Source organism: Nuphar pumila, chromosome 13 (assembly GCF_984573655.1).
Source record: "Nuphar pumila chromosome 13, dmNupPumi1.hap1.1, whole genome shotgun sequence".
Lineage (NCBI taxonomy): Eukaryota > Viridiplantae > Streptophyta > Magnoliopsida > Nymphaeales > Nymphaeaceae > Nuphar > Nuphar pumila.
This window is the reverse complement of record NC_143261.1, coordinates 2,967,879-2,983,274: the sequence shown is the minus strand read 5'-3', so window position 1 is coordinate 2,983,274 and position 15,396 is coordinate 2,967,879. Positions and strand designations below refer to the sequence as shown.

The 15,396-nt window shown below is 38.0% G+C and overlaps 1 protein-coding gene across 2 annotated transcripts; it reads right to left on the bottom strand.

Moving 5' to 3' along the window:
- Window positions 1-879: 879 nt before the first annotated feature.
- LOC149817516 (long-chain-alcohol oxidase FAO2-like) lies at window positions 880-15,011 on the bottom strand. Of its 2 annotated transcripts, none has more exons than XM_089985819.1 (3): window positions 14,761-15,011; window positions 3,607-3,882; window positions 880-2,766 (listed from the first exon to the last, which is right to left on the bottom strand). In XM_089985819.1, exons 1-3 carry the CDS (start codon window positions 14,995-14,997, stop codon window positions 1,015-1,017), a joined length of 2,265 nt encoding a protein of 754 aa, XP_089841945.1. In that variant the 5' UTR covers window positions 14,998-15,011; the 3' UTR covers window positions 880-1,014. The 2 variants fall into 2 exon arrangements, with proteins under 2 accessions (XP_089841945.1, XP_089841946.1); XM_089985820.1 differs by having other exon boundaries at window positions 14,542-15,007.
- Between the last annotated feature and the right edge of the window lie 385 nt (window positions 15,012-15,396).

Genomic DNA, 15,396 nt, shown 5'->3' with positions numbered 1-15,396 from the left:
CCCTTTCATGTGAAAGTGGCCTCTAGATCATAAGGAAACAAATCTCAACTACTTTCTTAGGAGCAGTGGTCTACCTTCCCACTTTCTAAGGATCACATGTCCGAAAGGAAAAGGTCTTAGAGGACAAACAACCTACTATGAAAAGTATAGAGCTGATCCATTACTTGTTTGTTTTGGAATGAAATGAGAAAAGGCTGAACTGGCAGGAAAGCTCAGTCCTTTCTTACCTTGGAATTCAGCTGAGCTGCTGCTAATTCCTTTTTTCACACATTACAGGTTTTCCTATATATGCTGACATTTTCTGGAGATTTGTCTGAGAAAAGCAAGGATTTTTAAGTTATTGTGAGATTTTACTTGCCGATATTCTCCAAAAACAAGATTTTGTGACTTTGGTGGAAGTTCACTTGTGTTTTTTTAATGAGCTCAATAACGACGGACTTTTGATTGATATGTTAACGGATTAAGTGAAAACTGTAAGAAGGCTTTTGAGATAGTTTGATTTACTAGAATGAGTCTAATCTGCAATAAAAACAAGCTATGCTATCTACTTAAAATCACAGAAACATGACTCTAAATATTTGTCTGGGCTAGTTATAGGTTGTCTATTTACAAATGAAAAATAAATGTTGCGCTTTTGTGAAGACCTTGAAATATATTCATTCGCCTCTTCATTCCATGAGCCATGCACCATGGCTTTTATGTCTCCATCAGTTAAAATTACATAGCTAGGTTTTCTATAGAAGATATGAACCATTTCTATCGAGGAAATTTGTTCTACCCTACTTCAGAGAGAGAGATTGAGATTACATAGCTAGATTTTCTATAGAAGATGTGAACCATTTTTGTCGAGGAAATTTGTACTACCCTACTAGAGAGACAGAGACAGAGAGAGATCCTAATGTCATTAATCATACATAGAGCTAAATATACAAGAAGTAAAACTAGACAACTCTAACTTGCTCATCATTCTTGGCTTCATAGGAAGAATGTCATTATTGATTATATCTACCAATCTCAAGCTGCTGTTGGCTTACATTTGCTGTGCAAGTACTCGACCATTCTGTTGGAAACGCAGTAAGCCACAGACTCAATGGTGATCATGGGATTGATCCCAGTGGCTGTAGGAAGCAGACTCCCATCACAAACAAACAACCCCTGTGCTTCCCAACTTTGCCCATTCTCATCAACTGCACCTGCTTCCTCATTCACACCCATCCTGCAACTTCCCATCTGGTGAGCAGAGCAGTACAGAGTCCACAATTCAGAATGTGAAAGAATCCCCCCTACTGCTCCTACTCCATCAAGAAACTCATCCAAATCCTCCTTTGTAATCCCTTTTGCCTTGATCCTCTGCCCATCGCTCCGTAACGTGCCAACTTCACTTGCACCCGCTGCAACCAAGATCCTCAGCACTGTTCTCAATCCATCCCTCAGGTTATCCTTGTCCACCTGACTTAGCCTGTACTTGATCCTGTCCTCCTCCTTCACTTCACCAGACCCAACATCTCGAATAAGTGCAAACAGATTCACAGTCCTGGAATACCTAAGCATCCTTTCCTTCATATCTGAATTAGACACCCAGGGAGTCAGTGCAGCATAAGTTGCTGGTCCAATCGCAGCAGACTCTATGATGTACTTGGGACTTTTATTTTTCGTCAAAGCTTTGTGTATCGAAGTAATGATTCCACCTTCATAAACCTTACCTTTGAAGCTTGAATCAGACTCAGGGAAGTAGCCCCAGGCCAACAACACGGGGTGCAGGTGCAAGTTCCTGCCTATGTTTGGGTTCTTCAGCCCACTAGAGACAAGCAAAGGTGGTGTCAACAATGACCCACATGCTGAAACACTTAGCTTGGCACGAATCAATAATCTCTTTGTGTGATTTGTGTTCCTGGGGTCGCATACAGTAGCCATAACTCCCAGACATCTCTTCCTCCCTCCAGCTCCATTTCTCTCTTCAAACACAAACTTCTCTGCCTTCAGTCTAGTTAAAATCACTGCACCACAGTCCACTGCATCAACCAACCAAGTGGAATCAGTTCCTTTCTTGTCACCAGTAGGACAACCATAAAGACAAAGCCCACAAAAGTGACCCTCTGATGCATTTATAGGCACACTATCACATTTCAATCCAAGGGCCTCACACCCAGCTCTCAGTACCTTGTTCTGAAATCCTTCCTCTCTGCACTTGTTCACAACACCCAGCCTTTGACACACAGCATCCATTGCATCCTGATACTCCTGGTTGCCAAAGAATGCAAGCCCATGATCTTTACTCCATTCCTTGAGTACTGAATCTGGTGTCTTGATTGAGGCCGACCAATTGATTGCCGATCCACCACCGACAGTTGACCCCGCCATGATCATTATTTTCAAGTCTAGTGAGGCTAATTTGCTAGCATTTTGGTACATTTCATTCATGGAGGGGCCTTCCAGCAAGGAATAGTCATCACCCCAAAAGTAGCCTCCTTTCTCCACCACCACCACTTTATAGCCAGCCTTTGCCAAGGCTGCAGCAGCGACACCGCCACCGCAGCCCGAACCGACAACTACCGCATCACATTCTACTGTATACATGTTTCTGCTTGGATCTTCTGCAACTGTGAGGCCATGCTTGGAGAGAATATCCAACAACCTGTTGCCATCTTGAGTTGCAGTGTCAACAACTCCTTTGTCCAAAGGCCTCTCTCTTTTGGGCTCCCCTCTTTCTTGGTTCACACCATAACCAATTGCTCTCCATGTTGGGTTCTTCATGTCTTCATCAGTCTACAGTTAGCATATCAATCAAACAAGTCAATATATTGCCAGTCATAAAAAAAGAAAAAAACCATTTTATTATCATATTACAATAAGTAAAAATTAGAATATTTTTCATTTTTAAGCATCAAATTGAGTTTAAATAGTGTAAACATTTAAAAATACAAAGTAACCAAAGTCAAATCTTGGCGTAGGTGACTCTGTGATTTGGTTGACTCAGAGAATGAATAAAGTCTTGAAAAGGTTAGCATGACTCTCTTTTACTCTTAATTTAAAGAATCTAATTTACCCTTCAATATTTAAATCAAAATAAAAAGAAATAGAAAAATTGGAGTAGCAAAGCACACCCCCATCTAGTTGGGATAATGATGATGATCAATTTTTTAAATCGAGACTAAGGCTATGTTTGGGAGCAGTGGCATGCGTTGGGGCTGGTATTTTCAGACCCAACAACATCACATTTGCAAAATTGATGATGTTTTGGCAACACACTGAAACCATGTTTCCATCGGCTCCCAAACATAGACCAAGAAACATCCAAAAATCATGGTGAATATATACGTGTCTCCTCTTCAAATTTATCAGACGGATCTCACCCAGAGATCTACAGACATGCGGATCAAGGTTGACGAAATTATCCATGGCAGTAGAAAACCTTCCAAAATGAGAGAGAGAGAGAGCATTTTTTTTTTTTTAGTAACCAAACCAACCTTATCAAAAATGCAAACTAGCATTATGCCTTTAATGTGTTTCTTCCACATTAAAAGATGGATATGCAAGTGAGAGAGTGAGAGAGAGAGAGAGAGAGAGAGAGAGAGAGAGAGAGAGAGAGAGAGATGTCACTATTACCTTAGAATAGAAGGCGTAGAGGCAGAAGATTTTGAAAATGCCGAAGGCCATCCTAAGGAAGGAAAGGGACCCGTGCAACTTCGACCACCTCTGCAACACCCTCTCCCTCGCCTCTGGCATCATCTCCGCAAAATTCTGGACAAAAGGGAAGCCCTTGCTCAGGCTTTCCCTCCCACACAAGGCCAATGTCCCCAGCCTTGTAGACAACATCCACAGCATGCACCAAACCAGAGACGCGCCTTCCCACGGCAGCCTCCTGGCCATCATCTCTGCAGCCTTCCATTGTTCAAACCAAAAACCAACATCCATTATCTTATCAAAATCCATAATCTACAGTTTTTTTTATAACGAGAAGAAACCACTATTATGGTTCGGATTATTCATTACGGGCCAAGACATGTCACGACGTCGAATCTCGGCAAATTGGTTCCACTCATCCCCTATGTCATCTTTATCTTCATACGACTTCTAAAGATTTCATTGATGCAAATTGGTTTGTTCAAATCAGACTCCACAGATGTGATCTACATCATTCATTTAATAAAGATCAACATTTAAATCTCTGAAATCCTAACTTGTGTGCAAGATTTTTAGGCAACTCAAAATTCAACAGTTGACAAAACACAACTTGCATCATAAGATTTAAGAGGGGTTTGAAAATGGAGGATGACATAGGAGATGAGTGAAACCAAACTCATGTTTCCCTCTTCACAATATAAAATTCTATTTTGTCTAATATAAAATTCTACGAGCACTTTCCTATCCAACATTAACGTCGTCCAACTTGGATGCCTTAAAAGTCTTTTTTTTAAGATGCAAAACTTTGACTGGGAACCGGGTCACTTAATGGACCTGCAACTTGAACCAGCTAACCAAGTGTCCCTAGTCTTTGTTGGTTAATGAAGTGGTCAAGGGATATATTGGTCATTCTTCAAAAAGTCAAGCATATGTTCGACTGCTCCTCACCTTCATTTGTCTTTTTCGCCTTCGTCATGGTTACTAGAAGGTGACAAATTTAATTAATTAAGACGACGTGGGTGTGAAAGAGACTGACAACGGCCTTATTAAGTCCAAAGAAAATCCAAGTACTCTTTTCGCGTGCAATATGATTGCACAAATATTTGTGCATTAAGCACCCAATCACCCGTTCTGAGCCCCCACACCTAACAGCCTGTCTCCGAGATGATGGGTGATCAGGTGCTTAATGCACCAATAATTGTACTTTGTGCAATCATATTGCACCTGATCTTTTCTTTCAAAAAAGAGTGGGAAAATCGGTGTGGGAAAACTCTCTCTCTCTCTCTCTCTCACACACACACACACAACAAATTACAAGTGTAAATTGTTGACACGAAATTCTCAAAAACAAATTAGGACAAATTCGGTGACATGAAATTCTCAAAAACAATTTTTTTTTTTTAAATTTCATTTAGGAGCCAACCTTTTACCCTTAATTTTAAATATGGGCTACACGAATTTCTGAAAATTCAAATATGTGCTAAACTTTTCTTAAAAACTGTCAAATAGAGACATCATGTTAACACTCATCATATTAGAAAACGTGTCTCTTTTTGGTTTCTTATATTGTCTCTTAAAATTTGAAAAGTACTTACTTATCCTCATAAAAAAGGAAAAGTAAATTGTATAAACTTTTAATGATAAAGGTTACTCTTGTAATTTAATTTATGATTTAACTTGAATCAAAGAACGATAATAAGTGAAGCCCTTGTTTGACAGTTTTCAAGAAAAGTTTGGCTCATATTTAAAATTTTATAAACATTGGCCCATATTTAGAATTAAAGACAAAAGGTTAGCCTCTAACTGAACTCTTTTCTTTTTATTTCTTTTAGTTGAAGTTCCGTGGACCAATTAATGAGTCAGAACTCTTTTGTCCATGGAAAAAGGAAAAGCAAAACCACACAAGATAAGTGAAAGTTTCTCCTTTTTTTTTATTTCTTTTAGTTGAAGCTCCGTGAACCAATTAATAAGCAAGAACTGTTTTTTCTCCTTGGGAAAAGGAAAAGCAAAACCACACAAAATTAGTCTTTTTCTTTTGACAAGGAAAACATACCAAATTTGTCAAACTACACTGTTTCTACAATTTATGCAGGAGTTTAATAAGTATTTAATTCGGAAAGAGGGATAGTAAGAAAGTCATTCAAAAGATATACATATTTTTACATGTGATTTTTGGGTTGTGCCATAGATCACACTAAGTGTGATGCGATATTGATGCTATTAGAGAAGACAAATAATTATAATCAAATTAATAAAAAAGCAAATAACTAAAAGACAAGATGATTTTATGTAGTTCGACAAAATCACCTATATTTACAAAAAAAAATATTGAGTCTTTATTAATATAATAAATTATCAATATAAGAGAGAATAAATAAAGTTACAAACAAGAATAATCACATATATAGTTTGACCCACCAAGAAGATCAATGCATGCAGTCCAAACCTTCAACTTTGTCACCAAGAAAAAGTCGATGTACATCCTTTCTATCTTTCAACCACTTCTCTCAATACCTAAGTGAATTCCAAGACATTAGAAAGTCACCCAAGAGCAAAATTATCATCTTTATCTCTTATATCTGCTAATGAGAACACCAAAAGAGAGATACATCTCTCATTCAAGCAAAGAAATATCTCTCTACTTTTTTAAAAGAATGCACACCATCTATTTGTAATTTCAAAAGGTAGAGTTCTTATTCATCAAGGAACCTCATATGATTTAAGAGCTAAAAAAAACTTTTTCATATAGCAAGGTGAGTTATAATTTAATAAGAACTCATTAAAACTACAATCAACATTCTTCACTTTGGCTTAAATGCTCTCAAATCAGCTCTGTTTAAACACCCCTCTCTCTAGGATCGAAGCAATCTAGCTCATAATAGAGACCAAGTTCAAGTCAACCCTAAACTCTTAAATCTTTACCGCTTTACCTTTTTTACCTGCAGAAACCATATTTTCTATGTACGAACATGCATATTAAGTTGACAAAATATACACTATCTCATCACCATCACATGCACATTGCCCATGAGCCTAAGTAGACCTCTTCTGAAATTTAACCACATTCTGCAGTGAGTTATCCCGTGATTAAACCTGAGAAGATCTTAATGAAGACCCATTCTGTTCTCAACTTTTTGCTCCACCTGCAATATAGTTTCCTTTGTTTTTCTTGATTTGTAAATACTATAATTCAAATCATTACCTCTTCTTTGTCATAATGCGAAGTTCTTTTTGTCATCAATTTTTTTCACTTCAAACTTAATATCCATCACCCTTGATGTCATATCTAATCTTTTCTACAACCAATAACTATGATACCACTTGTAATGATTTTGGAGTTTGTGTTCAGGATCATACTAGGTCGGACATGATATTGATGCGATTAGAGAATACAAACAATTAAAATAAAACCAATAAAAATAAATAACTATAAAGCAATAATTTTATGCGGTTTGAAAAAACTGACTATATTTACGAAGAGAGTACTGAGAGCCTTTATTAATATAATCAATCAATGATACAAAAGAAAATAAATAAAACCACAAATGAGAACAATCATATATGTTGTTTGACTCACCAAATGGATTGATGCGTGCATTACAAAGACATCAAAGAAGAAGTCGATCTATCTTTTCCTTCAACCATTTTTTTCAATACTCAAGAGAAACCCAAGACATTGGAGAACCACTATCTTTCTCTCTTATAACACCTAGTGAATACCAAAAGAGAGCTCTTTTATTGCTTATCCAAGCTAAGAAGTACATATCCACTTTTTCAAAAGAAGACACACCTCTATTTATAATTCTTAAAAATAGAGTTATTATCCATCAAAGAACCTTATATGGTTTCTATTTACATCTCATATGGGATTCTAGCTTTAAATATTCTCAAATTAACATTATTTCTTCTCTTAAGAGCAAAATTATTACTCTTTGTTTGGATAGAAAATGACCACACAATAAAGTGAGCTTATTTTTTTTCTTTGTTTTTGATGACAAGAAATCCTTGCCAAAGTGAGAAAAACCACTGGTGGAGCCCCATGACTACCTTCTCTTACATGGCCCACTTCTGAAAGCTATAGACACACTCGTGCACCAGCGGGATTTGATCTGATGCCTTTATCTTATCACCTTTACAACTGAAAAAGTACGATTCATTATATTTTTGGGGTCTGGACATTACACCAGACCCGTGTCCATGTTGTGTATAGTATACATTGTATTCTGGGTCTGGATATTATACCAGACCCGAACCCATATTGTATAACCAAACACTATTAATACATGTTTTAGGTCACGATTTCATTATTGAAATCGTGACAATTGCAACCCTCATTCTCTTTGCTTTCTCTTTCTCATAGGGCAGATTCTCAAGAGAAATCTCACATGGTAACAAAGCGGAGATCCACCTAGGGTTCGAAGGGGCTTCCAAGAAAGGTACGACCAGAACCAAAGATTTGAGGTTTCGATTTCTTACTTCTCTTGTCTTCTTCACTTTCGTTTCTCCAAAAAAAAAAGGGTTCGACCAGACTCATTTCCTGTGTCTATTTTCTGGTGGATTCATGTCTCACGTGAAGTCCAATACCATCACGTCTAAAGTGAATCCCTTAAGTAACAAAAAATTTTCACGTGACTCTCCTGTTTCACGTGAATCCCCAAAGTTGATCCCCTCGGTCTGATCGTCTGGTATTGGAAATATATTCAAATATTTTCCAATAATTGATTTTCCCCTTCTCCTGGTATATCCAGATCTGATCGTGCCTTTGCACCAAATCTGGATCACTTCCTTTCTGTGCATTCTTCTTCTTCGTCTGGGGGCATTCTTCCTTTTGTTTTTGTTTTTTTTTACAGAAGTTTTCAATCTGATCCTATTTCTATCCAGCGTCTTTATCTTCAATTTGTTTCTCCCCGCTGACATAACTGACATTCACATAGCAGTTGTCTGCCCACATCATACTCATCTACGTTTTGTCTAAAACACAGTCACTTTAATATAAAAAAAACTCTATTCAGTGTGTAGATCGTTCTTATTGCATCAATCTCAAACCTAGGAAAGAAAAAATCTGACATGCTTCCTTTTTGAATCTGACAGTCTTTGATCGACTGTTTCTTAAGGTTCCTCAGTTGCAAAAAAAAAAAAGTAACCAGCACCCTTCTCAGGCAATAGACTGAGCACCTAAGTTTTTCTTCTCTCCATTTCTTTCATGGATTCTCATTTTTCTCAATCGAGTCTTTCCTCGAGTTTTCTCAATCAGCTTGTTTTCGAAAAGTTAACCACCTTAAACTTCTTGATTTAGAAAAAACAAATCATTCCTTTTATAAGGAGCCAAGGTCTCTTAGGTCACCTGGATGGAACCACTCCAGTCCCCACTAGAATTTGTTAAGAGAGAAGAGAAGGATGATAAAGGGGCAAGTTCAATTGTGTATGTCAAAAATGCAGAATATCTCAACTGGGAAAAGAAAGATCAATCAATAGTTACATACATCACATCTACCTTGTCTCAAGAGGTTCTTGTTGCAATTTCTAACAATTATACAACTCTGTAACTCTGGGAGAGATTGGTTCAAACGTATTCATAAGTCTCACAAGCGAGGATGGTTTTCCTCAAGAGAGAATTTCAGATGCTGAAAAAGGACTCCATGACCATCATGAAATATCTAAACAAGATGAAGACTATCATATATCAACTTGCAGTTATAGGATTTGCAGTGAGTGACAGTGATATGGTGCAACAAACTCTGAGTGGATTGGGATCCGACTATAATATGATCGTCACTTCACTACTGTGTCTACCTGCTCTTCCTACTTTTGATGAGTTGCGAGCTAAATTAATCCAGTATGAAATGACTCTGAAGAGATTTGCTGAAGAAACCCACGTTCATACAAATTGTCAAGAAGTTTTTGCCACGGGGGTGACTTATGGTCGAGGAAGGAGGCGAGTGGGACAAGGATGAAATGGACACGGAGGACGTGGATTGCTTCTCACTCTAAATATGTCGATCCATGCTCAGGGACAAAAATCTATCCCCACTTGCTTTCTTTGTAACAAAAGGGGGTATATTGAGGCGAATTGTTGGCACAATCCTGAAAATAAAGGAAAGACTCCACAGTCTGAACCAAAAAGAAAGTCCAACAACATCAGAGACAATGGAGAGCTTAGAGATCCGTTGATATCCGCCTTGTCAGAATTGAATTTAAAGCAGAATGATCAAGAAACTTGGTTCATCGACTCAGGGACAACAACTCACATGACTGGCGATGCATGTAAACTTTCTAAACCTATTCCTTATTTTGGCAAAAGCAAGATTGTCACTGAAGATGGATCCTACCATTCTGTTTCTTATATTAGAAAATTTGTCATTCCCATGTCAAATTCTACTCTTGAACTTTCTGATGTCCTGCATGCTCCAAATATAAAAAAAATATTGTCTCTGTTTCTAAACTTGTTGATGATAATCATGTTTCAGTCGAATTCACTCTCTTCTCTGTGTAGGTCAAGGACCTTCGCAGAGGGAAACATTCGCTGAAGAAAAGAGACACGACAATATGTATGTCTTCCAAGAAGCTCCATGTCACCCCATCCGCCCTACTCATCTGGATTCAAAGTCTTCATTAGAGTCTTGTTATTTCCCTCCAGCAAATGTTTTTAGTATTTTTGAATGTAATAAGCCTTACCTATGGCACAGTCAGTTAGGACATTGTGGGAGTCATTTTATTGAGAAACTTGTTTCTAATAATCTCATTCCAAAAGAAAGTCTCAATGTGGATGAGAAAAGTCAGAAGTATTCCAATTGTCTTTTATGCAAAAGTCATGTATTGCCTTTTCATTCTCTTAATAAGAGAGCTTCAAAGCCTTTTGAGATAATATGTTCTGATGTATGGGGACCTGCCCCGATTGTCTCTGGATCGGGAAACAGACAGTACTTAATTTTTGTTGATAGCTACTCTCGATACACTTGGATATATTTCATGAAGAATAAGTCAGAAGTTTTTCTTTTGTTCCAAAACTTGATTTTTTTAGTAAAAAATCAATTCTCTGAGTCCATCCAATTCTTCCAATGTGATGGAGGTGGGGAGTTCTCATCTAGTGACTTATTTCTTTTCTTCAAAATAATGGGATAGGAGGAAGGGTGTCCTACCCACACACACTTCAACAAAATGAGATTGTTGAGTGAAAACACAGGCATATCGTCGAAAGTGTCATGAGTATGATTTATGACAGTAATCTTCCCATTAATCTGTAGGCAAAGGCCTTCCATTTTGACGTACATGTGATAAATAGATTGCCTATGGTTGTTTTGGAAAATAAGCCTCCTTATTACTGTCTTTTTGGGGTTCATCCTAGTTATCATGATTTATGTATCTTCGGATGTGTTTGTTATGTGCACATTGATCGATCCTTGAGGAACAAGTTTCAGGACAAGGCTCAGAAATGTAGATTCGTGAGATATGCAGATGACTACAAAGGATATAGGTGTTATGATCCCACCAAAAGACGTATCAGAATATCAAGAAATGTTGCCATTAATGAACAAAATTTTGATCACCAAGCTGGGACAACAAATATGTCCTCTACCACAATCAAAGTTTATTATCCTTAGATGAATTCAGAACTTTTTGCTAGTTCCAATGTAGCCTGTGCTCCAGATTGTGTGCAGCAGGATGGAGAAATGTTTGAGACTATTGGCACATTGGGAGCACAGAATGGGGAAGAAGTATCATCATCGGTACCGGGCAGATACAAGGGCATTTCCTATACTAGTCAGAGAATGACAACGTCTGGCCCTTTAAATCACGCCCCAGCAGCTGCACCTACTTCATCTCATACTCTCGAGGTCAGAAGATCGAATCGCATGCGACATCCTATTGATAGGTGGGTCAGCTATAACAACTTCTCCTTGGATTTTCAGCTTTTCTTAACTGCCCTTAATAAGGAAGATGAACCTATCATGTATTATCAGGCAACCACTTCTACCAAATGGGCAGAAGCCATGAATGATGAAATGCAAGCCTTACATGAATGTGGAACTTAGGAAATTGTCCCTAGACCACCTGACAAAAACGTTGTCGGGTGCAAATGGGTCTACAAAATAAAGTATAAATCAGATGAAACCATTGGATGATACAAGGCAAGACTGGCGGCAAAAGGGTTCACCCAGGAAGCAGGGCAAGACTATGATGAGACATTTAGCCCAGTGGTGAGAATGGGAACGATTTGAATCATCCTTTCTTTGGTTGTTGAACATGGATGGAAGCTAAGTCAACTTGATGTAAAAAATGTTTTCTTGCATGGGGATTTGAAGGAGGAAGTCTACATGGAACAACCCCCTGAATATCTCGAGCAAAATTGTAAAACACATGTGTGCAGGCTAAAAAGAGCTATTTATGGCCTAAAACAAGCATCTCGTTCTTGGTTTGACAACTTTTCACTTGAGATTCAAAAGCATGGATTTTCACGCTCGCTATTGGATCACTCATTGTTCATTTTTAGAAGTTAGAATGTGACCACCCTATTATTAGTTTGTGTTGATGATATTGTCATCACAGGAAACTCTAAAGATCATATCCAAGAAGTAAAAAACCTATTGGGTCAGAGGTTCAAAATAAAAGATATTGGTGCCTTGCGCTATTTTCTTGGTGTAAAAGTCGATAGCCAGACTCATGGCTTGACTCTCACTCAGCACAAGTATACGATAGATGTTCTCAGCAAGGCAGGTATGAAAGACTGCAAGCCTCTAGGAACTCCAAGTGTGCCCCACAAAAAACTAAGTGCTCATGATGGAGACCTGTGTGACGATTCCACCAAGTATCGCAGTCTAATAGGGATGTTACAGTATCTCACATTCACTCAACCCGATATTGTTTATTTAGTCAATCAAGTATATTAGTTTATGCATGCGCCAGGTACTGGCCATGTGGAGGCGGTTAAGAGGATACTCAGATATCTGAAAGGGACCATTGGAGATGGGTTGATATACTCTCCACAGTCATCTGACAAGGATGTGCGTGAACTTATTGTATATTGTGATGCAGATTAGGCAGGGGACCCTGATGAACGAAGGTCTACATCAGGATATTGTGCCTTTATTGGAAGAAACTTAGTCTCTTGGAGTAGTAGAAAATAAAAGGTTGTCGCTAGATCAAGCGCTGAGGCTGAGTATAGATCCATGGCTGCTGCTACTGCCGAAGTCACATGGGTCAAGCATTTACTAACTAAAGTGGGAGAAACGATTTCTCGTTCTGCCTTGTTGTGTGACAATCAAAGTGCTCTCAACATGTCATTCAATCCAGTACATCACAGTCATGCTAAGCATATTGAGATCGGCCAACATTTTGTAAGACAAAATGTTGCAGAAAAGGAGATCAAGCCTGAATTTGTTAATACTGAAAAACAAGTTGCAAACATATTTACAAAGGGCTTGACAAAAGATCGTTTTTGGATGCTTAAAAGCAAGTTGTTCATGGTTCAAGACCATGATCAACTTGAGGGGGGGTGGGGGTGAAAAAGTATGGTTCATTATATTTTTGGGTCTAAACATTACACCAAACCCGTGTCCATGTTGTGTATAGTATACATTGTATTATGGGTCTGGATAACAACCACCCCACTGGCCATGCAGGCGCCAACTACATTGATAGTGAGCTTGCTTTTTAAGGATGGTCATTGGTCACCGTATTAATATTCAACCAACATACAATGATGTAGATGTTATTAACTTTTGTCATAACACCTAGTTAGTGATGAACTAATACATCTAGTCAATTTAATTTTTTTCTTGATATTTTGTTCCTTTGTTGCTTGAAAAATCAGGCGCTATAGTCTAAATCATGATGCTTGATTTTTTTCATGCAAAAACTTAGAAAAACTGTTTTCACAAAAGCACCTAATTTTTCAGGCAACAAAAGAGCATAATCGTTAAAAATAATTTAATTGATTAGATTTATCATATTTTCTAATTCATGGTTAATATCAGTAATGTGCCCAACAGCTAGTGCCGTCTACGTCTTTATTGGTTCAACCAATAATGTGTGTTTTTATGATGAGTGAACGTGTTTGGGTAGCATATGAGGACAGGTAAATATGATTCCCGCTTTACTGCCCAATTCTGGCATCAACAGTAGAGCAAGTAACGGCACTGTACCCTATTAACGATCCCATTTCCCAGTTCAACATTCCATCTAAATTCTAAGTACACCTCTAAAAGATTAGAACTTTGAATGGCAAAAAGTGAAAGGGTAATTTTCACAATTAGTGCCTAACCATTTTTTTTATAGTAGAGCTGGAGGAATTAGGGTAGGGCGCTCCTTTTTACAGACAAATAGGCAAACACTAGACAGTTATTCAATCACCCATATACCAGGTCTCATTCACATGAGGACTTGCACAAGCTGACCCAGACTTGCAGGAAGTAAAAGCAGAAAAGGCGGGCTAGGAAATAATTTCTGAAAAAGTTTGGTGTGTTTTTTATAAATATATGAAAAGTGAGGCAGCTAAACATAAATTATCTAGAAAAACTGGAACATGTAAACCAACCAAATATGTAAACTAGTATGAACAGAGATTTTCATAGGTTTTTTGCAAATCTAACAATGCAAATGCATTTGGCATAGTTTATTTGATTGGAATTGACTATTGGGTCTCGGATCAAAAAATGCCCTTTTGTTTAAAAGATTCTTCGTATAAATCAGAATCTGATGATCTAAGAGTCTGTTTCTATAAAAATCAAGCATCTAGATTGCATGCATATTAAGAAATTTTAGAAAAAAAAAACTGTACATATTTTGTTGGTTTACATATTCCAATTAACCAATTATCTATACATAAAGGGCTTATATGCAAATTATCCAAAAAAAAAAAATAAACCAACAGAAACTGAACAAAATTGCAAGGCATCACAAACATGGAAACAGTCTCACCGGCTGCAATAACTCCTTTGGAAGACCAAAATGACCAAAGTACCCTCTGCAGAATGATGGATGATGAGTTCCAATGGGGAAGCTCATCTTCCCCAATTGGAATCAACAACAGATTGCAGAAAATGAAATGAAACAAAGAAATAAACAGAGGTGAAAAGATTGAAAAGCAAAAGGAGAAGAGGAATAAGAAGAATGGGAGGGGAGATCTTTTTATTGTACCACTTCTGGGACACGGTTGCCTGAACCAGAGGCCTCATAGAAGTCCCTTAGGTGCTTCGCGGGGAGGTTTCCGTTGCCAGCAACGTTGGGGGTCTCCATTGGGACGGCCCGGATGAAGGCCTCACAGATGGCACAGAGGGACTCCATCTGATGAGCAGAGTAGCCATGCCCGTACTTGTCCCTCTTCCCTCCAAGGAGGAAGGGGTGGTGTTGCCTCATGGGGCTCTGGCTTCCCATCTCTCTCTCTCTCTCTATTTATATATATATATATATGAATGAGCTTTATTTATTTATTTTTTGAGATTTTGTTGGAGATACGAGTAGGTTTTTATAGGAGGAAAATTAGGAGTGGATAGTAATCGGTCGTTAGTAGATGCGTACAGATCTAAACTTGTGTTAAGAATTCAAGCAAAATCGCCAGCCATTTATCTGAAATTACACAACGGCCTCACTCAGATGCTATTGGTTGACTCGAAGGACTCTCTCTCTCTCTCATTGATTTTTTCTTAAGAGAGAGGCGTTTGTCACACATTCACTCATGAGAAACTACTTTTCCTTGAAAGGGATGCCCAGGTAGAAAAGTGCTTTCCCATGAGGTGAGGTGTGACCATAGTGAAAAGTTAAAAACCTCAAAAT